Here is a 24,200-nt window from a genome sequence, read left to right as displayed (position 1 = left end):
AGGATCATGGGGTATTATTTGGGATAATTAGGAAATTGTAGAGCCTCTCAAAATAATTATTGTTTGCTCTGCATGGCCAAAAAAGAGATAGGTAAGGTTTCTCGTGCATGGAAATGTACTAACAATATAGACACTGACCTAGTCTTAAAAGCTTCTTAGGAAAAACTCTTGTCTAGGTATTGCTTTTTGTGTTTGGTGCCAGCCATTGCAATTGTTCAATTAAGCCAGAATTGTTCTGACACTCATATAATGATTTATTTTCCTTTGTATGCTTGATTTTGGATATATGGAAAAATAAGTAAACTTTAAAGACATTTTTTGGTGGGAGAATAGTTTTCTTTTGCTCTAGCTCATAACTGAGAAAAAAAATTCTTCACAGAGCTGGGAAGCTATTTTATAAACTGTTGCAGTGCAAAATTATTTGGTCCCTTAAGAGAACTTGAGAAGACAGTAACATTAACAATTACTACAGTTTAGGTGCTGTAATTAAAATGAATGTTATAAAAATTTCAATCTGTGTATTGTGTTGTTCTCTAACTCTTTTTTCAGTTCCTTGGCTTCAGAGAAGAGACAGATGCTTTTCTGGGCCAGTGATTGAAAGAAGCCCTTTTCAAGGACATAAATTACCCTCTGAGATACCTTTTTCACATTGTTGGTGACAGGATTGTTGGTTACTTTAAGTTTAGCTTTTTCCTGTAATGCAGTGATGAGGAGACCTTTTGGAAAGGCTATATGTTCTCTTTCTAGCATTTCCCTACAGCAGTACTTCATAATTCAGTTCTCTAGATCTTCCTGCTAGGCTTATTGGGATGGTAGAAATTTTTGTAATCTTCATCATAGGCATAGCTAGTTAAGCTAATTTTCCCTAAATGGAACTTGATACTGAATTACTGTCTTTTAAGGCAGGGTTGGGACTGTGAATACTAATGCTGAATAAGAGGTAAATAACTGATTTTCTATACTTCATCTCTTTAGCAAAAGGGGTTAGGAGAGAGTGAAACAATAACACAATGATGAACCCAAGATGGCTTCCATGCCAGGAAAATGTATTACACTGTAAAGAAAATCTTCCTGCATAAATTAGTGCCAAGTTAAATTATATTTATGGTAGTTAAAACTACTGTCTCCTCTGTTAAACATGTCTATCTTCTTGTTAATTCAAGAAAACTTATAAATAAGAGAAACTATATAAACTTGATTGGAAAGTAGTCTTCTGTTCATCAGCTATAGACAGATACTTTGAAAGAAGGGCTGTATAGCAGTTTTCTGATCACTAAAGATTCCAAGGAATTCAGTGTTCTTTTCTGTCTCCCGAACTTCGTCTCAGTCTCAGCAATTTTACCTTAGTTTATGAGAAAGTAAATTTTAGTACCATAACTGTTCCCTGCTGGGGGTGCTGAATATATGTCTTAAACACTGGTAAACTGGCCTACCCTCAGTGAATTCATAACTTGTTAGAAAAACACTTCACCATGAAATCAAATTGGCAAGTAGAAAATTAAGAGTATATAATGCATAAGCCAAAATTAAATTTCAGGTTAGGTTTACATGGTTTGAAAGATGTGATTTAATTTCTTGGAAGCTTGGCAGACAATTTAAAACACTTGTTACCTTTTATCAGTCAAGATGGTAGTATGATCATATTTTGAGTGTATTCACATTTTAAAATAGAAGTAAAGTAAAACCAGTACTGTGGTGTTAGGTGGGAACACTGTTGTGTATCAAGACTGGCAAGTTAGTAAAGGTGCTGTATTGTGATGGCTAGTGCTGACATTTTAATAAAAGTAATGTGGAAGCAAAAATGAAGCACATACAGTCAGAACATGTTTAATATCAGTGGAGCAGACAAGTCTTGAGAAACACCAAACTTGCTGTGCATTGTGTTGAGAACTGATAATTAAATTGTGTAACAAACAAGTAACTGAAGGTCATATTTAATTACAGGTTCTTCTCTGTGGTTCTTGATACTAATGGTTAATTGCAAGTACTGAATTTCATCTGCAGCCTGTAGATCACGATGCATGGAATGTAGCTGCTGGTTGCCAGTTGCCTTTGTAAAATTTCTGTAGATTCTCACTGTGAGGAGAGTTTGCAGAGAGGAGTTGCCTGGCTACTTCCAGTTTGTGCATAGTACAAAAAGATTAAATGATTGGCTGTGCTAGTTAACAATAATGGAACGTAAATGGATAAAGACTGAGAAAAGAAAACCATCTAGGATGTGAGTCAGTGTGCATGTCTCAGGAGCGATCTGGGCTGTCCTGTGAGCTCGGGGCACACTTACATTGTAGAGTTGGGCGTCTACACACCTCACTTGGGGAGAACTGTGGTGCAATACAGGGTGTTCAAGTGTGTTGGCAGGATCTGAAAGCAATGTAGTCCCACAGACTTGGCTATGCTGCCTCTGAATTCAGGATGGCTTGCTCAATCCAATGTACTGGGAAACAAGTGTTAGGAAATAAAGGTGTTGGAGTAACTTGCTACAGGGATATATGTTGTGGGGGTTTTTAAACATGTTTTGCTGAATTATCTAGCTACTGATGGGGCTTATCTTGTGTGTTAGATGCCCTTGGCATTATGTCTTGTTAAATATCTAATGTACATGACAGCCTACTGCCAAGTTTAAAATAATAACAAAGTATCTGATGCATTTGCTAGTTAATAAATGCTGTTTTTATATATCTGCTTTCTTAATCAAGGTGAATAATGTAAAAATACGATTTTAATATTCTGAAAGATTATGCTTGACAAAATGTAGTTTGTCTTTACAGGATTATGTTGGTGAAACTCCTATTCATAAAGCAGCACGATCTGGTAGTATGGATTCCATAAGTGCCCTTGTGGCTCATGGTGCGCAAATAGAGTAAGTGAGGTATTTTTTTTGTTGTTGATTGTTGTGTGTTTAGCTAACTAACTTAGACCAGTAAACATAGATACTAATGTCAGAAAGAAAAGTCAAAAGAGCAGACATCTGATCAGAAGACAGCTAGACATATTCAGCTGTTAATGAAGCCCAAGATGTTTTGCATGTCTAGTAATACAGTTTATTTTATTTAAGTGATACGGTGTATTGCATTGGTATTGCTTTTATATCTGATATATTAAAATATCATGCTTTGGTCAGATGAGCTCAAATTATACACTTTTTTCCTAGCATTTAATTATCTTTTTACAACAAATTTGTTTGCACTGATGAATAAATATAGAAAACAATGCAAAAGCAACATTATGTGCAAAATAAAAGCTCACACACTTTTCACAGGTAGTTTAATACTGTTTGTTAGTATATTGTGTATTTGCCCTGTTAACTTTTTTCTTTGAAGGTTTATGTACTTCCAAAACATTCAGAAAATTTTACAAACTTTTGCAACTTACAGCATGGACAAAATGGATGCAGTTTTCACCTAGAAATGTTGAGTATAAGCTCTATGGCTTATAATAATGTAAATACTTTAGCAATTTGTTTTAATTAGAACTAGCTTTACTATCTTAAATGGTAACTAGTTACTGTTTTTTAACATGCAATATGAAACTTTTTAAGTCATAAGTGAAAAAAGAACCACGTAGTTAATTTCTTGTTTTACCCTTTGGTTTCCATATTACTTTTTTTGTAATGCTGCTCTGATAAATCTACCATAAAATCCAACTCTTTCATTGGTATCATAGAGTGTTCAGGAAATATAGTACCTTTTAAGTTAACAGGAATTAACAAATAACTTTTTTATACAAAGAGATTGCCTCATAGAAAAATAACACTGAACTTATGTAGCTATCTTGCCGTTATTGACAAGTTCATTAAATCAGTTTTAAATTTATAAATTCCCATGTTGCACTCACTTTTGGATAATTTAAGCTAAACTTGCATTTAAATTTACTGTGGAATTGAGCAAACCTTAATTATCATCATCAATTAGTATGTAATCTTGTGATTTCTACAAATTTCACAAAGCATCCAGTTAAAAAAGAAGTTCTGAAATGAATGTTAAGAATCTATTGTAAAGAAGAGGAAGTGTTACATCCATGGCACTTAAGTAGCTGAGCACCAGAGATTGGAGATGTGGCTGCAACTTTAATGTATAGAACTAAAATTGTGCTTTTTAAACATCATATTTGTACGCTATAGGCACAACATTTCTGTAAAACTTGGAGTGTTATCTGTCTTTGACCAAAGCTGTTTGCAGCAGAAGTAGCGTGGGTTTATGGCAGTTGTAGTGAACAGGAAATAATTTGAATTTTCAGCTTTCTAACTTTGAATTCCATCTGTGTTTCAGTAGGGATAGACTTTTCACAAGTTCTAAGGTAATTAAATATCAGACCCTGTCCAGGAAATGGTGAAGTTGGGGGTGCAAATGGAGTAGGCTGTTGGAGCAACCTATGTTTAGCCATTTAGAAGATCTGGACCTGGCCCTGTCAACTGATATCAGTTATTGGGGTGAAGATTTTTTTCCTTAGAATGTAGTTTTCAGTCTCAGCCTGCTAAATTAGGTCAAATCCATGCATATGCTTTTGACTGTGATTAATTTTTAGTTATCTGAGTTTGAAAACTGGCCCTGTATCTCTAATGTTGATTTCCTGATTTTTATAACATCCCAAAAATTTAGATGCTCTGAAAGTTTTGGCTCCTTTATTTTATGGCTTCAGTTAGAAGAAAAGGAGAGGGATTTTATTTATATATTACTTAATGATAGCTGATTATACAGGACCAGGGGAAGAATTTTAATTAAGGCAGAACTAAGCACTAACTAGATCTGCACACCGAAGTGCTGATCTGTACTGATGGTGAACGTTGCCTTTTTAAAACTGGGGTTAGATTTTCTAATCCGCTGTTTTCTTCATTTCTTCATACAGTTGTGTCAAAATCCAGTTAGATGAAGATGCAGAGAATACCCCTTGTTACTGCAGATAGTCAAATATATTGCTTACACCTGATATTTATGGTATCCATATCAAGAATTGCACCATCCCTATTTTTTTCTATAAAGTAGAACAGGGATGCTGAGTTTTCATTATTAGATTATCACTAATAATCAGTGTAATATTGCAAGAAATATATTTTTTATTAATGAGTGATTATTGAAATACTGGTGCTACTGAAGTAATTTGGACTAGTGGAATCTCTGATATCAGTGCTTCTTATTTCTACTTCTTCGGTTATGTTGGAAGCCACAGAAAGTAATAGAGAAAGGATAAAAATTTTAGTTTGAATAAAATTGACGCATTTGAATTGCTGTAGTTTAATTTATTTCAGGCTTGTCAGTGTTGCTTTTACAGAGAAATACAGTATTTTGCAGTCTCTAAATTTTACAAAGTTGTTGCATTGTTTTCCTAATTGATGAGAGAGAATTTCGGTCTCTATTCCTGTGTAAATTTTTAATAATATTAAAAAATAATAATTGTACCCTAGTGAAAATATTTTGATTTTTTTTGTGGTATTTACCTTCTCATTTTAGCCGAAGCATATTCTGTGCACAGTATGTCCTACAGCCATAAAAATGGTTGCTCCACTAACTATGATATTCATGGACCCTTGAAGAGGGGGAAGCAGGTGGTCACAATGTCCTCATATGAGTGAAAAGGTTTGCTGTGTAACTGACTTTTTAATGTGGATAGTACCTTTTAAAGTATCCATAGTAACTGCTGGATTTTCACTAAAAAGCATAATTACGCGATTTATGTATGGTTGTATATTATAAATAATGGTGACAAGTGTCCACAGCTCTTTATGCAGGAAAAGCCTTCTTGGTGCCATGTTTTGTTTTGCTCTTTTTACACTATTTTTTGAAGCATTGGGCATTGATAGAATTACACTGATTGCATCACAGCATATATATACGTATAAAATAAAATACAGGACACTGGATGAAAAGAAGGCAGATGCAGCTCCTAATTCTATTGATTTGAACTTAATTCTTCCATTTCATGTCTGTCATGCAGTTCACAAGTACTTGCTTTAGAGTTTTCTTGGTCAAGCTGCTTGAAAATAGGAAAGCATGTTATTTGACTGCCAGAAAACTTGAGTTTTTGGAGAAAACTGGTTTGTATACCATGGTGGAATGCTCTAAGACCCCAAAGAGAGACTTTCCTTTCTGGTTTCTTATACTTAGGTCTCCAGGTTTGTGGAGAATAATTTGCATGCTGGGATAAATGTACCCAGTATGTCTGTTTCTGCATGGTGACAAACTGATGTTGTGATGCTGATCTGGTTTAGGCAGGCACTTCGGCCCCTTTCTCATTAAATTCGCTCCCGTAATGCTAGAAATGTGCTATCTCTGTTTATCTCTTCAGCAAAAAATCATTCTCACTCTTTAGCAGTGGCTTTATTCATTTGTCACAAACTGCATTGTGGTGTTTAAAGAAAAGCATCATTCATTTCTTTTTTCTTTTTCCTGACTTCTCTCCATCCTTCATAACAGAAATCTGTCCATTGTGAACTTCATCAGTGCTGCTGCATTAGCCTTTTGTGAGATTCTTGTAAAACATTTCTATTTGAAGTCTGTGTCACATTTTAATCATGACTGCTCTGGTGATACCTTAGCTTTGGTTTTCTCATTTGTACTTCTGAGACTTCTTGGCTTTCTGAAATTCAGCCACTTTCATGAAGAGGCAAAGAACAATGTGTAGATTTCATGATGAAAACACAGAAGCAGACCACTCCTTTGTGACAAATTCTGAAGTTCCTTCTCAGTCTTGAGGAGAAACTTAAATGGCCTGTTCTTTTTCAAGGGTCTCAGAGATCTCTATTAGTTTCTTCCTGATTCTTAAAATCTTTGCAGATACTTGCAGGTTTTTCACATTTTCCTCTTTGTCTTTCCTCGATAACTTAACTACCAAGCTTTTATTGTTCACCTGCAGTCACATTCTGGTGTTAATGTACTTGGGAATTGCCATTACCATCTTGTCTTAACTTAAGAAGCAATACTGCTACATTGATTCAGTGTAGAAGAATCAACATTATACTGTCTTACGATCATTAACCTTCAGAATAATGCTTCAGGTTTTTACTGAATATTTGTTTAGGAATAGATGGTAGGTGGTTTTTTTTGTCAGAGTGGCTCTTACTAGTTAATTAGTTCATTAATATTTATATAATCTGCTTGGTACTTCTCAAACTCGGCCCACTTCCTACACAATTCTTTTTGCAAACCTGCCTGCCTGCTGTCCAGATAGCAATTAAACTGCTGGCTTAATTACTGTTGTTCCACTACTAGACAGTGTAGTATAGTTAGGAAAGATGTGGCTGTTCTTTTTTTAATTGTATATAGCAAGCATTTTAGGGGCCATTGCTGTAGTCTTGCTGTGACTGTTCTGTAGTATGGAGGCAACAGGTGTTGGAATCCAGTCTTCTTTTCCTGCCCTATGTCAGTTCTTACAGAAAAGCAAATTCAAAGTGGTTTTTACATTTTGGTGGTAAAACTAACACTTCTCTCGACTGAAATAAAGCTTGCCAATTTCTTCCATATTTGTTTTCACATTTGGTTGCTGTCATTGTAGAAGACCTTAACATGGTTTGTAGGAGATTGTTACCATGAAATAAGGAAGTTATTTTTGATGTAGTCTCAAGGAAAGATTTAGAAATCCTGAAGCAGAATATAAATGGATGGGTAACTTATAAACCAAGAAGTTGGAGAGACTCGGCTTTAGAGTAAGTAAACCAGGATTGAAAAGGATAGTTTTCACAGCCCAGCTGTTCTGAATAATTGCAGGAAGCTGAGGGAAAGTCTTTACTACTGAGTTCCTGTCCTGTTTGAGTGGGAATTATTCCTAGTGGGGGTGGAATGGCAGCAGTACTGACATGAGTTCAAAATGGATACAGAAAGAGAGAAGAACGTGAGAGGCTGTGCTTTTAAATGAATAAAGTTAAATCCTTCATTAAAGCAATAGTATTTTGTGACCTTTCTGGAACATACAGAAGTTCACAATATATATGACCGTGTGGTAGGGGAGCTTATGCACTAGTGATAAGCCTTTGTGGTTTATAGCACTGGTTTATTCACTTAAGTCCAAAAGAGCTGGACAAAGAATACTGTAGTGTTACTAAGGCCTTCAAGTGAGAATACATCACTTTTTGTTGTTGGGTTTTTTTTTTTAATTTGTTTTTTGTTGGGAGTGATCTGCCTTCACACGTGATACTGTGCTGATGTTTGCTGTGCAGTTTCCCTTCTGGTAGGTTATTTTTTCTGTAAGATGAGCTATTGCTAGCAACAGAAACTGGGTGTGCAGTTAAGTCAGGTGGAGAAACCAAAGTGATGTAAAGTGGAACGTTGGCCAGACCACGAATTAGGTATAGTAGAAGAAACAAGGGTGTATCATATTCCCAAAGATTGATTAATCTGAGTTCTGATGGTTAGTCCAGATGTTGCAGGTGGTGAGGGTCTGCATGGGTGCTGTGCTTCCTCTGCTGATACTTTCTGATCAGATATGTCACAAGGGAATTGCTAATTGCAGCATATTTGCTCTGACTTCTGCTGCATTGGTTGGGATTTTGTTTGCTATTTTAGTTATTGTATTTTTGGCAAAGTTGGTCATAGTTCAGCTTATACCTCTGAGCCTGGACAGAAACACTTAAGCAATTGTGGCATGGCCCAGAACATATTCAGGTTGGTCAGAAAGTTTTCCTAATGTGTGCCATATGCTCCAGACTACAAGATGTATCTCACTGCTTGGAGGCTTAGCAGACCCTGGAAGAACTTTGGCAGCTATAATTTAGGGGAAAAGATACTCGTTTAGAAGTTTCAACATCTGCTTCCTTCTTTGTTTTTTGCTTATACATAGGAGATAAATTTTCTTCTAAATGGAGGAAAATTTAAATTGGAAAAGTTCTTCTGTGAAGCTCATCGAAAGCATTTTTTTTAATGCACTTCTGTGGTTTCTTAATCCAAAAGATCTTCTGTCTGCTTGAGTTAAAGCATCAAGTTATTTTTGTAACAAAAAATGAGATTTGGTGTAGTTACCTTTCCTCTCCATCCCTATTGCAGGAAAATAGTGAATCCATGTAATACCTTAAGTCCTTTCATTCTTGATTCTTTCTCCCCTTTTGGCACAAAAATACTTTAATTTACCTCTTCTCTAGTTGTTTTTTTTTTTTCCCAAGGTCTTACTATCCATTCTTTTTGTACTAAATCTCTTGAACTTGCTTCCATGCTTGGCATATTTAACACAAGTTTTCATTCTTTAGTTTTTCCTAGTTCTAGGCTTTCACTTGTTTTCATTTGGTATGTTAAGGAGAAATAAATTGATACTGTTTGGTACCAGAGGCATCTTGACAGAATCTGCATCGCAGTGCTGTTCATCTTTTCAAGTCAGAGTTTGCACTGAATGTTTCCTTAACTCTTTCATAATTCCTTCCTTATTGTAAGCAACTTTTATCTACAGTTCCTGGTCTGTTTCTAAAAACATGACTGCAGCAGCAATGATAATTCTCATGAAGCTGGCTGGCTAAGTAACTCTTGTATTGTCTTTGTCTACAGTACTAAAAAGATGCTTATTTGGAATTAATTTTTGCTAGTGATCTAGGAAATACTCATTTTCATTTTTAATAGGAAGGTCTTACCTGTTATGCTGTATTGCAATCAGACTTTTTAAAAGAGTTAAAATAATCTTTCATACCCTCTCTTTGCGAGTTGTGTTTAGGAATCTGATACAAATTTTAAAAACCCTTTTGGCTGCTGACACCATGCAAAGTCAGATGGGCCTCTCTTGTTTAGGTAAAAGTTTACTTGGAAATGTGAATAATTTTACATGAGATACTGAAAATTGAAGCTCACTATTTGAGGTCTTCTTTGAAGCATGTAGATTGGAATACAGATAACAGCAATAAATCACTGCCTGATGGTGATGCTTGTAGTCATTGCAGTGCTGTCTATGATCATCAGTGAATTCTTTCTTCTGTTCACATTTGCTCAGTTGTGAGTTGAAGTACCTAGGAGCTGATTGATTATAGCTGAATAAAACATAGGGAACCTGGATTTTAATTGGAAAGAAGTGGCCTTGCAAATAAGAGCTCCTTTCTTTCCAGTACATTTACCTTGTTATGATTTCAGAGGATGTTCTGAGAAACTCTAGCATATAGTTTTCAAAAAGGCAGAAATTTTTTTCAGCTGCCACGTCTTTTGTTGTAAAATAAAAACTTGGCACCAACTTGTGCTTTTGTAGTATGTAATTTTAGCATGAATTTTTATAGCTGTCCCCAGCAGTGACACACGTCTGTTCATTTAAGAATATTTTTCTCTTGGTATCTGAAAAAACCCCCATGCTTTCAACTCTTTAACAGCTTTTGTATTTGGACACCAAAGGGTTAAAACACTTAAAGTTTAGTATTTTAAAATCATTTTGCTTTAGAAATTTTAGCCTAGCATACTGATGTTTATGTAGGAAACGTTTTTTTTTCTCACTGTGGGCGTTTTAGTGTTCTGATCTTTTTTTCTCTTTCTTCTTTTGTTTTGTTTTAATCCTTGTATCTGCTAATTTTTGTATAGGAATAGCTACTAATTCTTTTGAGATACAGCCTACTAAATTTAAAGTAATTGAAGCCATGAGTTGACCGGTAATTTTAATCCATTCTTTATAAATTTCAGTGAAGAACTGACAAATTTGGTTTCAGGATGAAAGTATTAATTCTTTAAAGGCATAAAAGGCTTAGTATCTTGTTGTTAAGGTGGTCACATGATAATGGCTTACATATTGAATAACGTGCTACAGCACTTTATGTATGTTAATGTAACTTTTAATCTTAATGTTGCCTGCAAATATGTGATCCCTTATGATATAAGTTTCCTGTTTATGCAACATTGCCCGTTTAAATCAAACAGAAGATTCTGAAACTGTAAAAACTACACATGTCAATGTTTTACAGCTACGTAATTCGAATTGACTTGATTTTTTCAAGTAATCCTAGAAAGGGGGAGCATTCCATATAGAAACTGCTGAAACTGCCACAGGTGCTTCTCCGAAAACCTTACAGTTGTGGCATTGAATGTTCAGTATCGCTTCCTTTCTGCACACAAGGCATACTGTTGAGGTATTTGTTGCGGTGATTGGTTTTAATGCTAATCTAGGAATTCAGATATAGAATCTATAGATTTGCATGCTTTGCTTACCCTAATTTACGATTATCTACATTTTTATTTGTAAACTAACAATAGATAAGTTGAGATCAGTATTTTTTAACAGATTATTACATTGATATACGAAAACTGTGGTTTATTTTCTTAGATTGTCGCATGGCATTAACAAAAAACACGATAAGCTGTAGGTGATGTAATCACTATTTAAAATTAAACATTTAGGAGATTTTTTTTTTTACGTATGAATATTTTTTCAAGAAGATTTAATGTTGACTTTTTGAAGCCAACATTTGTTTTATTTTTCAAGGTATGTGACATTATAAGTGGAAGATAGTGTATTTCAAATGTGTTTCTGTGTGAAAGACAAAATTGCACTTGCCTTTTTCCTCCAGTAAGTCTAAAAATATCAAGAACTGAAAAGACTTAAAATAAAGTGCTTTCTAAATAAATTCAGTATAATGTATAATCGAATGCAAGAAGCATTGAAATATCTTTTTTTCCTACAGATCCTTCTAAGATTAAATTTTGTAAGTTATTTCGAAGTAAATATTTCTTATACAAAGGTAGAAACAATTCTAGATTTTGTTACTTTCTCTAACCTGATGATAGTGCAAGTGTCTTGCATATTTTTGTGTGTTTGCCTCAGATTTTTTTCCTTCCTGTAGTGAACTTCTCAAAACAACAAATTGTTGTTACATTGAAGTAATAAAAATATCCTCTTAACTAAAGCTAAACTGAAGGGTGACTTCCTGTTTCTCTCCCCAGTCTTATTTGGTCAGATAACATTTATCTCTTCTGGGTTTGAACAATTGAAATATACTCAGAGCCAATATTTTTTGAACCATTTCAGAAGAAGGCAGTATGTAAACACATGGTTCATTAGTATTTTCTTTATAGCTGCTTTCATTTGACACCAAAACTCTTAAGATGAACTGGGCTTTGAAAATGGGAGCTCTTACGTTGTCAACTAAAGGGGGAAAAACGTTAAAAAAACCCCAAGTCTTCTTCAAATCAAGATTATTAATTTTTGAAGACTGCCTGTGGACGTCACCTGATGGAACTAGAAAAATTGGTTACAGGGATTTTGTTTTAAGCACTCAAAGAGGTGTGGATATAAATCTATATACAAAAGTCAGATTTAACTCTTAATGTAATAGCGTGTTTTGAGTTTATTGATAAAACACCTGTCACTACAGAATAATTCACATGTTAAATGTAATCTGTCACAAATCTTAAAAATCATTTACTTCTACTTATCCAGATTTTCCTGAACTTTCCTTATGGATTTTTTATATTTGAAATAACTATAATGTGAAAATGTATCTTTTCAATTACATTTCTCTTTTTCTCCCTTTGCTTTGGAGTTTGCATCTCATACTTCTGTACTTCAATTCTAGGATTCTAGATAGTAATCTAAATTAAGATTTGCTATCTTACTTAGATAGTAATCGAGAATTTAAGATTTTTCCTTCTAGAAAAAAACTAGAAGAATCATCTAAAGAAGTTTGGTCTTTCTGGCCCATTCTTGAGAAAGGTGAGACTTAAGATTTTCAGCCAATTGTGTCAACTTCTCATTATTACTGGAATGAAAGACAGTTTAATTGAATTTTGAAAGGATGTGAAGGTCCCAGAATAATTAGTCTGTGATTAAATGAATAGAAATTGACAACTGGATATAGAAGAAATATTCAAATTAGTGTTGCCACTGACAGGGAGAAGAGAGATTTTAACAGTTGTGTTCTCTTTGTTGCAGCTGGCCAGCTGTCTTGTAGAGTAATTTAGATCCTGTAGTCTCCTTGATTTCTTTTTTTCTTTTTTTTTTCATTAGTAACTTCTGAACACAAAGTTATCTTGAATTTGATAGACTCAATTCAGACTCAGATTTTTAAGAGATACATTTCTGAACTTCTAGAAGCTGTGTGCTTGAGTTCCTTAAATTTGCGTGGTACTTCCAAAATACTACTTGCTAAGAGTAGGCTGCTCAGGAAGAGTAGGGAGGGAACAGATCTAAAAATACCAAAGGTCGTTACGTTTTAAAATCTAAAAACCAGTAACTTTAAGTTCTTTTATTTTGTTTCTGGAAAACTAACTTTTCTTTCTCTGAGTTTGGTTGTGTAGCCTTACACGTTTTCATCTTAGTTTGTACATCTCCAAATGCCTTTGGCAACTTAGATCAGTTTTCCTTTGGGAAATGGTGACTTAGCTGCAGTCTGGTTTACAGTCCATTTTTCAAAGCAGTTATTTTTCAGTAACATTTACTAAATAAAAAGTTACTTCTTGAAGTTTATTAAACTAGCTGGTCAACCAAGACCACATTTTGGTAATTTTAATCTTTGTATATCTTAAATTTGCTCGTGTAGATTTCCTTTATTGTCCTATGGGGGCTGACAAATTTAAAATTCATTTCAGAGAACTGAGCTCTCCTTTTTGTTCGAAACAGTTAGGTTGACATTTCTGTTCCTCAGATTGTTGTGTTACATCTGTATACTACATGAGTAAGTTAGAACTACTAAAGGAACATTCAATATTGATTAGTCAGGACCTCAACAAGCAATCTAGTTCAGCATGGGGAATGGTAGACAGTATTTTGCAGAATTTCTGAAATCACAATCTAAAAGTGAGGGGAGCAAAGAGTCTTTAGAAGATGCAGTAACCTTTATACTCTGAAACTTACTTTTAAGGCCTAACTTCAAATATCCTTTGGTGATCTCCTTCATGTCCTGCCTGCACAGGATACACCAAATGGATTGTTCACTTTGCAGCAATCTTACAGATACTTAAGACTAATGCCTCTACTTGAGGTTTCATTTCTTTTGACTAACTGGGATTTTCAGTCATCTAAAGTCTTGCTTTTTAGACCACTCTTGGCTACTGTTCTTTGTTTTCACTAGAAGACTAAATGTTGGCTTCAGATATTGTTGTGTGGGTTGAAATTACTCTAAGGTAGCCTAATGATTTTTCTGATTCAGTAGTAGTAGTACTTTGACTTATTCTTCCAAATTTTGTAATGCAGCAGGATCCATTTCTGCAGCTAGTCTTGCTGTAATAGATTCTAAAGGTCTTTTAGTCTCTTTTATATCAAATAGTTGCAATAATCTAGGAAACAAAACTGGGCTTTGTTCTTTGTTTTCTTCACATGAGCTGGAGTTAGTTGGTTTCCACTTCATATGAGTTTCAACAGAACCAGGTCTATTGAATCTTCTGAATTCTTCGCACTATGTTGGCCAGTCTGTTCCTGGATTTTTAAGTAATGGGTCTTTATGCTGAAGCCAAGAAACAGAAGTTCAATTTTATGACTAGTTACTTTTGCCTTTGCCTTTCCAGACGGATCTAACATAGGAAAGTTTGCATCTTCCACTTTACAATCAAGTTTAGTCATTTTGTAGCCCTTTTATCTCCACTTCTATGAACTTCATTATTAAGTTACCCTGTATTTCTGAGCACAGACATAATATTATGTTTGTTTAAATGCATATCATGGAATGGTTTGAGTTGGAAGGAACCCTAAGGATCTAGTTCCAACAACCCTGCCATGGACAGGGACACCTTCCACTGGACCAGGTTGCTCCAAGTCCCATCCAGCCTGGCCTTGAACACTTCCAGGGAGGGGACAGCCACAGCTTCTCTGGGTAACCTCTTCCAGTGTCTCACCACCCTCACTGAACAATTGTATGGTAAAGCACTCATTCAAATTAAACCTCTGCATGTCCTACCTGATTTCACTTATAATCTCCTTGATGCATTAGAATATTCATAATCTAGAGACATTCTCTTGTACATGGAAAAGCCTTGGGACAAAGCAAGTCCCAGCACTTATGATGTCACACACTTTGAAATGAGAAACAAACCAGAGAAAAAAATAATAAGCAAAGCATAACTAAGTATAGCATCTTTATCTTTTTCTATATATGTATATATTTTATTGTCAGGAAGAATAGTGATGTTGTTGTTGTTGTTACCTTAGAAACCAGAATGCCATGGACAATTGCCAAGTCGTGTTAAGTTTGTTTTTAGTATTTGATCTTTTGCTCAAGTTAAAGTGATAGATTGCAGAATTAACTGCAGAAGATTATAAAATTCAAGGCTTAAATTAGTCTGAAGTTTATGTAAAGATCAGATACTTCAGACTATTTTAGAATAAAGTGTTTTGAGAAGTTTAAATAGGAAGATGCTTTTTTTTTTTTTTAAGGCACATAGTGTATTGATTTTATTTAAGTGTATTGTCTTCCAAATTTTGCTTAGAAGCCAGATGTATGTGTGAGAAGTTAAGTTAGTTAAAAATTAAGATTGATAACTAATTCTTAATGGAAATTTGCTAAGTGTATGTTTTCTCTCATCACCAACAGATAGATAGTCAGTAAGGGCAGCAGCAGCAGCAAGCTAGCTTGATGAATGAGTGTAATTCAGTTTCTTTGTATTGTACAGCTTGAGAAATGCCAGTGGCCTGACAGCAGCAGACCTTGCACATACCCAGGGCTTCCAAGAATGTGCCCAGTTTCTCTTGAACCTCCAGAACTGTCACCTGAATCGTTTCTATAGCAATGGCACCTTAAATGGGGTTCATCAGAACGCAGGTCCCAATCCATTCAGTGGTGGGACAAGTCGAAAGAGATCTTTTGAAGATTCGGAGTCTGCTGGAGTAAAGAAGGCTAGAACAGAAGGTGAGAGCCCAGAGGTAAAAGGGATGGGGTGATAATGATGCTGAGAAAGGAAAATAAACATTTTAAAGCCTTTCAGAGTGGATGTTGAGTATTATTGATAAACTCACATAGATATCTAAATTACATATTAATACAAGGAGCAGGTGAATAAAACTGCTCTGTGCCACAAGATCCTGGGTTTTCCTGTTGTCATCATCTTGGTGTGTTGGGAAATTCCTGTTTTCCAAAGAGTGCTAAAGTTACATGATGCCAAGAATAATATGTGGAAGTGTAAGAGCTGAAATTAGTTCCTAACTCCTTCCTCAGTTTCTTCTTCCGGAGAGACAAATAATGTTGCATTAATTCCCAGAGATGTCCAGATGTGCTGGTGGTAATTTTCCACTTCAGGATTGATTCTCAATTCAGAAACTATTTGCTAGACAAGATGAGTGAAAGAAACTTAATTTGAGGAAGATTTCTGCATCAAGAGGGATTAAGTTTCCAGGATGATATTCCAAGTGGAACTGATAGCAAGGCCAGAATGAACCTTAAGGATTCTGTTTCAGCCTTGTGGATACTGCTTCTTGTGTGATACTAAAGCCTTGGATTTATTTTTTTTGTGGCTATATGAAGAAATCATTTTTACATCTTAACCACCATGAATGACATGGTAGGTGGGTATCATCTGCTTCCTTTCTGTTGGACATCACATTAAATTCTAGCTAAAAGGAATGCAGCATTCTGCCCTGAAGCCTAATTTCTTTTTCCTGTGTCTTATTGGCAGGAAAGGAACTTTGCAAAATTTTTTTTTGAAGATGTGTACTTCAGTTAAAGTTGGTATTTTTCTAACAGATGTGACTCTTCAATGAGCTACATAAAATGGGCTTGAACAGTGCTTTGTTCCAGATAACAGGATGGGAATTGAGATCAAAACAATGTTTTTAAATGTGACACAAACGATGAAAATTACATCAGTATTGGCACTCCATAGTATTTGTTTTAGTACCAGTTGTCCAGCCACCATTTCATCTATACCAGGATCAGAGCCCTTAACATGGTACTCTGTAGCTGATCATAAATGGGATGTGTTACTTCATGTAGTCAGTGTAAAATATAAATAATTGCATGAGAGAGATGTGTACCTGCATGATGAGATGCAAGACTGCTGCTCAGGAACAAGGTCCTGCTCCTTGAAGTCAAAGATACATAACCTTTTGTTCTGAAGAGCTGTTCCTTCTGAATGTTCCGAACCAGGAATCTCATTAGTTTAAAAAAGTAACTCCAATCTAGTCAGTAGATAGCATTTTCCCACAGTCTGTGGAGTGGCACTGGGCTAGCTATTTTTATCATGTATGTTGTCCTGAAACTGCAGTATCTGCATTACCTTTCAGACAGTTGGAGCAGTGGATAAGTTAGATGGAGCAAACAAATGGTATGTGGAAGTGAACTAGATCACACAAGCAGTTAAAAAGATGCTAGAGAAGTAATCAGAGTATGCAGTTTGGGAACTTTTTTGGCAGTATGACTCTTTAAGACCTTTGCAATCAAAGCCAAAAGCTTTACTGTATTTGCTTGAAGGTTTTTAGAGTAATTAAGAGATGCATCCCAGCTGTGGGAGCTGAAGTTTCTAATCTGATGTTTCTGCCCTCAAAAACACCAGCATCAGTAATTTCTATCATAAATATAAAAAGTCTGTTGAAGTGAGAATGAATCACTTTTCTTGGAGGCACTTTATAAACAAGACAGCTGAGTAATGAGAAGTCATCAGTACATCTTTGTGCTTAGCTAGCCTTTTTACTAAACAAGCCCAGTTTTGTGGTAATTTCACCCTTATAAAAACCACACAGATCTGTTGTGCTTCAGAGACATTTTCACAGAAGATTCCAGGTTTTTGAGTGCAGGCAACTTGTATTTGCAGGGAAGGGTCAAGTTTTGATGACCATACCCCAAATTAGAACAATCACTGCTTTGAGGGGAAAAAAAAATTACCTGTTGTGTTTATGTCCCTTACAAGAATGTATGTCCCTTACAAGAAGTAAGCAGTAGAGTTGGAAGAAGATAAATATTTGAGCAGTGCTTTGCCCTGGAATAGCTAAACTGGGCAGTGGGTGAGGATGACTTTTGTGTGGCTTTGTTCACATTCACACACAGGTATCTGCTCCAGGTGGACCGTATTAAAAAGAATTACCTCAAAATTAACACAGCAGGGATACACAACATAACACTGATACAAACATTACTCTCTTCAAAGGTAATACAAAACTGGATTCCAAAGGCTGAAGCTGAACAAAAATCAGTGTTTGCTTTCAGAACGTATACCAAATAGTTTTACTTCTGACTTAAGAACAGGAGCTTCTCAGGCTGGTTGATAGATGGTGTAGCACAAGATCACATATACTCATGGTGCACACCAGGACAACTGCTTGCACAGCTGTGCTGGCATCAATCCTAATGCTGGCCCCTCTGGTTCATCGCCTCTGGCAGGTTGGCATTTGCACTCTGCTGTGTGTGCTACAAACAGCACTGACTTGCTGTACTCAGCTGGTGACTGACTAGATCAGTACCACAGCTGCTTTTAGGTGTTATTTGAGAGGTGGAGATGGAGGCATTGCCTTTGAACTGGGCAGTATGAAACTCCACTTTGTATTCCCCTAAGTGAAGGGTAAAAATTCCTTGCTCTCTGGTCTAGGGTAGTGTGAAGCCCACTGATCCAAGGGCCTTTTTTTTTTTTTTTTTTAAGTCCAATGTGATCTCTAGCTCTGAAATGCTTCAGCTATTGCTAAAGTCTTTTTTTAGAGTGAGTTGTTAATCAGAAGTTTTGTTGTGCCCAAAGTCTACCAAAGCAGCCTTTTTGCACCATAGCATTCCTAGCGTGCAGTGCAAATAAAAAGGTGTGTTCAAGGCAGTCAGAGCAGAGCAGGGTCTGATGGGAGAGTACTGGAGCAGTGCTTTTGGTGGTAGGCGTAAGAGGTAGTGAAGTCAAGCTCATCTTGCTTGTTAAAGATATTTCCCACAGCAGCCTAACCACCTGTTGGCTTTTCTAGTGAGACAGATCTGTTCAGCTCCTGAAGGGATCCCTGTAGCAATCTGATGTGAACTGGGGGGGTGTTACTGAGACTGGCCCTTAGTAGTGAAGCAGTAGGTGCAGGCTGCTTTTTATGTTGGGCACACTAGCTATAAAGCCTAAATATGAGTAACTTACGTTGCTCTTTATTCAATGTAGTAGTATGTCATAATGATAGTGTTTGATAAGGAGGTGCAAAGTCTGGTAGGTACACTGGTGATTCTCCATCTTGAGGTATTAAGAGGAATGTGCAAGTACTCAGCATTTACGTACTCATGCATTTGGAATCTCAAACAACAGGAGCTTTCAAGCTTGGCGAATATACATTTCTTTGCTAAAAGCTTTTGTTTTAATAATCAACAACAGACTCATCTGTTTGTTGGCTGAGTTTAAGTGTGCACCCATGACTAAACGTGACTTTTTTTTTGTCAGCTTACAGCTTTGATGGCTTAATACCAATGATGAATGGAGGAGTTGAGGACGATGCTGACAATATGCACGTTGATAGAGAGTTTGCGGTTGTATCAGGTGGGAGTGGACAGTTTCCTGTTAACTACAACAACATTCAAATGGTTGAAGACACCAAACAACAGGAGGGTACTTCTGTTGGACCAAAAGAAATTGAAATATACACTGTTTCTGCAATGCAAACTCCTTGTCGTTGCAAGAATCAATACGCATTTTATTTTTAATTGAAGTATAAAACTTAGTCCTTTATTTTTGCACATTGTTGTCTGGAGTCTTGAAAACTATTGTATTGCTGTAACACCCATTATATTGGGGGTTTAGTAGGTATATAAAATTAGCTGTTTCATGCAATATATTGTAATGGTGAAAGAGAAGGTTTATTAGTTTACTATTATTTCAGATAAACAGAAATCCACATTGGCTGTTTCACTTTTAACCTGAAGATTGTATTACATTGTGCCTTGCTTTTAGTTGCTCTAAATTCAGGTTAAAGGAAATTCAGAAATAATTTAAATTATTCATTTCATTTCCATTAAATAGATTGAATTGCTAATTAAAAAAAGACTTTGTAGGGAAACATACCCAGTGCTTATATAGCTTTGAAAATAATGTGTGCTACAACTAAACCATATTCAACAAATATTATAAAGAATAGTCTAGATGCACACTGTGTTCAGAATTTATTTAGGCACAATGATATAAATACAAGATCCTGCTATGGATTTCTTGAATGTAAATAAAAGACTGAACATTGCAGGTCTTAAACTAGTATTTGGAACTAATGTATCTTGGAAAACAGTTTTTTTGTGTTTTGTACCAATCTTCGTGAAACAGTCAAAATGTTACAAATATTAGTTAACAGTAATGCTCTTAAGTTTTTTAAGGGCTGCTTAATTGAGATGTTTTTGGTAACCCCAGGATGTGTTTAGAGTTTTTGATTTAAATTGTCTTGGGTCAGTTTTTCCCATGCATTGTAGGTACAGGCATGGAGTTATTATGATAGTGCATTATTACATCCAGAAATTAATTTCTTACTTTACTTTGTTCTGTGATAAATAAATATGATTTTGCTTTGTACCACAGATCAGATTCACCAAAGGGAATGACAATTATTAAATATTTTAATATATTATGAATAAATATATATACATATATATAACCAGTACTTAAAAAGTAGACTATGATATCTTCCAGTGATAATTACTAAGTGTTCTTATTTATGCAAAACTGATTGTGTTTCATAAATATACTCTGTTACTATAGGTGCTAATTTTTAACAAATAATAACATTCTATAATTATCACTAGAACTGTTCATTACCTACTTTTGCATACTAACTAGCAGTAGTGCCATTTTTATTAAATCTTATTTGGCAAAGCCAGCCTATAAGGATTTATTTTTAAAACACTTAAAGCCTTGCACTTTTCAGTTAATAAATACGATATGAAATATCTTCTCTGCGTTTTCATCACTGAAATTTTAGCTTTGATGTCTTGCTGGGATCTTGGGGTTTTTGTCCATTTTTTCATAACAGTCTGTAGCTAGTAAGTTCAGCTGACTCCAGTGGAGTTCATGCAGTGAATTACCATTGGACCACATTTCTTGGCTTTATGTATTGCTGCATGTGAACTATCAGTATTGTGAGCTGTATTTCAAATCTTATCCGTGCAAAAGACTTAACAGGGAACCAGAGCTTCAGGTTCTTCCTTGTCAAACTCTGGTCCTCATTATTTATGTGTCACTGAAAGAGAAACCCAGTTATTCTAGAGGTGTGGGAAGATGCCAACAGACTTCCTATCTCGAATTGGCAATACGCAGTAAATGCAGTCCTGTTCTGCACATAGGTTTATGTATTCATGCATAAACATATGTGTATGTATTCAGGGATAATAACAGAATGTAAAATCTTTAAATGTCACCATATAGGTCTTTAGTTTCTGCATTTGCCTTGCTCATCTTTACCAATATAGGTGTAAACTTTAGATGTCCTTTACTGGCAGGCAGTTTTAAGCCAGGATGTATCACCCACTTTTTGTGCTAGTACTTCTGAGTACCACTGCAAAAACATGGGCTTCAGGCATACTGATAAAATCTATTTATGGAACTAGAAACAAGTGTACTCATTGCTAAATTCAAAGGAGAAGTTGCTTTAAAGCAGTTGTCAGTGGTTTTTGCATATATATTTTTAGAATGTTGTTTCTGCTAATATTTTTCAATCTTCTGTGCACTCTGCTGTTACTGTTGTATGGCATTTTGCATGTGGATTGTACAGATGTTGTTACAAACTTCTCATTAAATACAAACCTGTCCAGTATGCTGTCTAGCAATCTGCTAGATAAATTGAGGTACTTTCTGATTAAAAGAACTTCGAAATATTTTATAGTAGCACCCCAACATAATATTTCTTTACTTGACCTGTTTCAGTGCATGCTGTACTGTAAGGGTTAAAAAGAAAAAAAAAAATAAAAAGAGAAGGAACCATGGGTAAATTACAGCTGAAAAGAAAAAAATCAACCCTTTACCCTCTCACAGATGCTCACTTCTTGCTTGTGCATCTTTTGTCTGAAGATGGTATTAAAGTGGAAAGAAGCCTTTTATTCCACCTTTCAAAACACCGCCCTGAATGTTGCCTGCTACACTTGTTTCATACAGTTAAATGAAAAAAAAAAAATCTGAGAAGTACACGCTGTCTTTGCAAAAATTAACACAGGCATATTTACACACTGGCTATAGATAGATAGTTGCATTTTCAACATCAGAACCCATGCTACAAGCTTGCTGGTCAGCTCTCATTCCTGTGACCTACCTGGATTGTTACAAATAAAGACCGGGTAGCTGTATTTTCAAAGCTGTGTATGGAAGCATGTTTTAAATTAGAGGAGTATAGTGGAGGCGTTTTGGTGGTATTTTGATTTACTCTTAATTGTTGGTGACAGGTGTATTTCTCAATGCAGATATGAATAGCAGTAGCTCCATATTGAGTGCACTGACAAATGGATGTGCCATCAATGGACACTTGGATTTCGCCGCCGCGCAGCAGCTCAGCGGGATGGACGCCAGGCGTGAGGAGTGTTTAACATTAGCACCCAATGGAATAATTCCTGGAGTAACTTCTCCCAGTAGGCATCGAATTCACACCAGCAGTGGCACCGAGGAAGCAGAGAAATCCATGAATAATCCCACGGATATGTGCGGCTCCCTGCACCTGAACGGCAGCCCCAGTAGCTGTGTCTCTAACCGGCCCTCCTGGGTGGAAGACCCTGGTGATACTTTGCACTATGGACACTATCATGGTTTTGGGGATACTGCTGAAAGCATCCCCGAACTTAGTAGTGTTGTTGAGCATTCCAATTCTGTCAAGGTCGAACAGAGATACGACAATACTGTCCTAGGCACAATGTATCTGTATCACGGTTCCTAGATGGGTGACCTTTGTATCAGACCCGTACTGAAATGGCTACCAAATGAATCTGGGGGGATAAAAACCTCACATAGCATTAAATTTGAAGATTGCAACTTACTGCTATTTTTACACTTTGTTTATATGAAAAGTAAACCTTTAATTTGACAGCCTTATACACTAGTTGTAGTTTGTTGCATGTATGGGGCTTATATAGTGATAAAATAGGTGATGTTATGATGGAATGTTAATTATTTTAATTTTTTTTTATTATGGAATGTTCCGGTTTTGTAATTTTTTATTTCTAGGCTTGTGAACACTATCTTTCCCTTTTTAGAGCTGTTTTCCCTTTTATTAAAACAATGGTTAACTGAATTTTGTGAAGAAAATGTTACATACGTGCATCACTTAGAAGTAAAGATTTTTCTTTTCCATATCTTCTGCTGAAGCTATGGTAGCAATATCAATGCCAGCTATCACTATGCAAAGTTGAAAGTGGCAATCTTCTGGAGCTTCTCTGACTTTATAGTTTGTACATCCGTTTGGTATTATTAGATGTTCATCTTCAAATTTTTTGAAACAAGTTGTTTAGAGAAAAAGAAAAAAAAAAAAAAAAAAAAAAAAAAAGCAACGACAGAATCGGAAGGAGTTCCCGTTTCCCTTTCTGTAGCGTAGAAGTGCTTCCTGTTGTTGCTGGGCTCTTGCATTTTAGAGTGGGGGAGTGGGGTGCCTTTGTTTGGTGGCAGTGGGGTGTGCCTCAGGTTAGTTCTGCATTCGTGAGGGTTTTCTTTGGCTTCTCTCCCTTATGTGTGTGCTTGATATTTTACCATAGCTCACAGACCGGAGGCATGTTGGCACTGTTCTGCTTTGTATGCAGTTTAAAATTGCTGTTACTTGTTATAGAATTTGCCAAGTCGAGATATTTAAGTTTGACTGTCTTGGATATACATTTATTGTCCTTTTTTTTGTTTGTTTTGGTTTTTTTTGTTTTAACATATGCTTTGAAGATGTAATGTTGTGTACTCTTTGGGCTATGCTCACGGAAAATACATTGTATTTAAAGCTTAATACACAAAATTCATGTAAGTGCACTATATGAGCACTAATAATATAAGTTGCTGCTTTGTGTTATGATAAGTGAAGAGTGGGGAAGAATATGGTAAATGAGATAAGCCCTTGGAATTGTGTTGATTTTTTTGTTCTTGTTTTGTTTAAAAAGGGACCTTTACAAATTGGAATTTAATAAAAATAAACATGTTACATTGTATCTGAAAATTTTGTTTAGACATACTTTATTGGCAATTTGAGCAAGCCTTTAAAAAGTGCTTAAAACAGATTTCTCCATAATCTTTCTGAATGCAGTTTAGGATTTCTTAATTTTGTCAGTATGTGGGAGCAAATGTGAACAGCCCAGTAACTGGGCTTGACTGAATCACAGAAACACTGTGTATGAAGGGTGTTTTGGACTTGAACTCCCAAAATAGGATGAAAATACTGTTTATCTGATTTTCATGGAAATTCTCCTTCAGACATTTTTAGGCAAAAGGCAACAGACTAAAACAGAAATG

At 35.7% G+C, this 24,200-nt stretch overlaps 1 protein-coding gene across 3 annotated transcripts in view; it reads left to right on the top strand.

The window, feature by feature from the left end:
• Nucleotides 1-23,907, top strand: part of ANKRD10 (ankyrin repeat domain 10) — a 36,009-nt gene extending 12,102 nt beyond the window's left edge. For 2 of the 3 annotated variants that reach the window (XM_071743549.1, XM_071743570.1), the window contains exons 3-6: nt 2,769-2,860; nt 15,486-15,721; nt 19,197-19,292; nt 22,169-23,907. In XM_071743549.1, coding sequence (XP_071599650.1) covers nt 2,769-2,860; nt 15,486-15,721; nt 19,197-19,292; nt 22,169-22,653 — 909 coding nt within the window. In that variant the 3' untranslated portion in view covers nt 22,654-23,907. The remainder of the gene's footprint in view (nt 1-2,768; nt 2,861-15,485; nt 15,722-19,196; nt 19,293-22,168) is intronic. The other variant, XM_071743559.1, reaches the window with a different exon arrangement.
• The last annotated feature ends 293 nt before the right edge of the window (nt 23,908-24,200 follow it).

The sequence above is a fragment of the Heliangelus exortis genome, chromosome 1, assembly GCF_036169615.1.
Source record: "Heliangelus exortis chromosome 1, bHelExo1.hap1, whole genome shotgun sequence".
Taxonomy (NCBI): domain Eukaryota; kingdom Metazoa; phylum Chordata; class Aves; order Apodiformes; family Trochilidae; genus Heliangelus; species Heliangelus exortis.
Note: the sequence above shows the minus strand (reverse complement) of the source record. Positions and strands in the feature narration are given on the sequence as shown.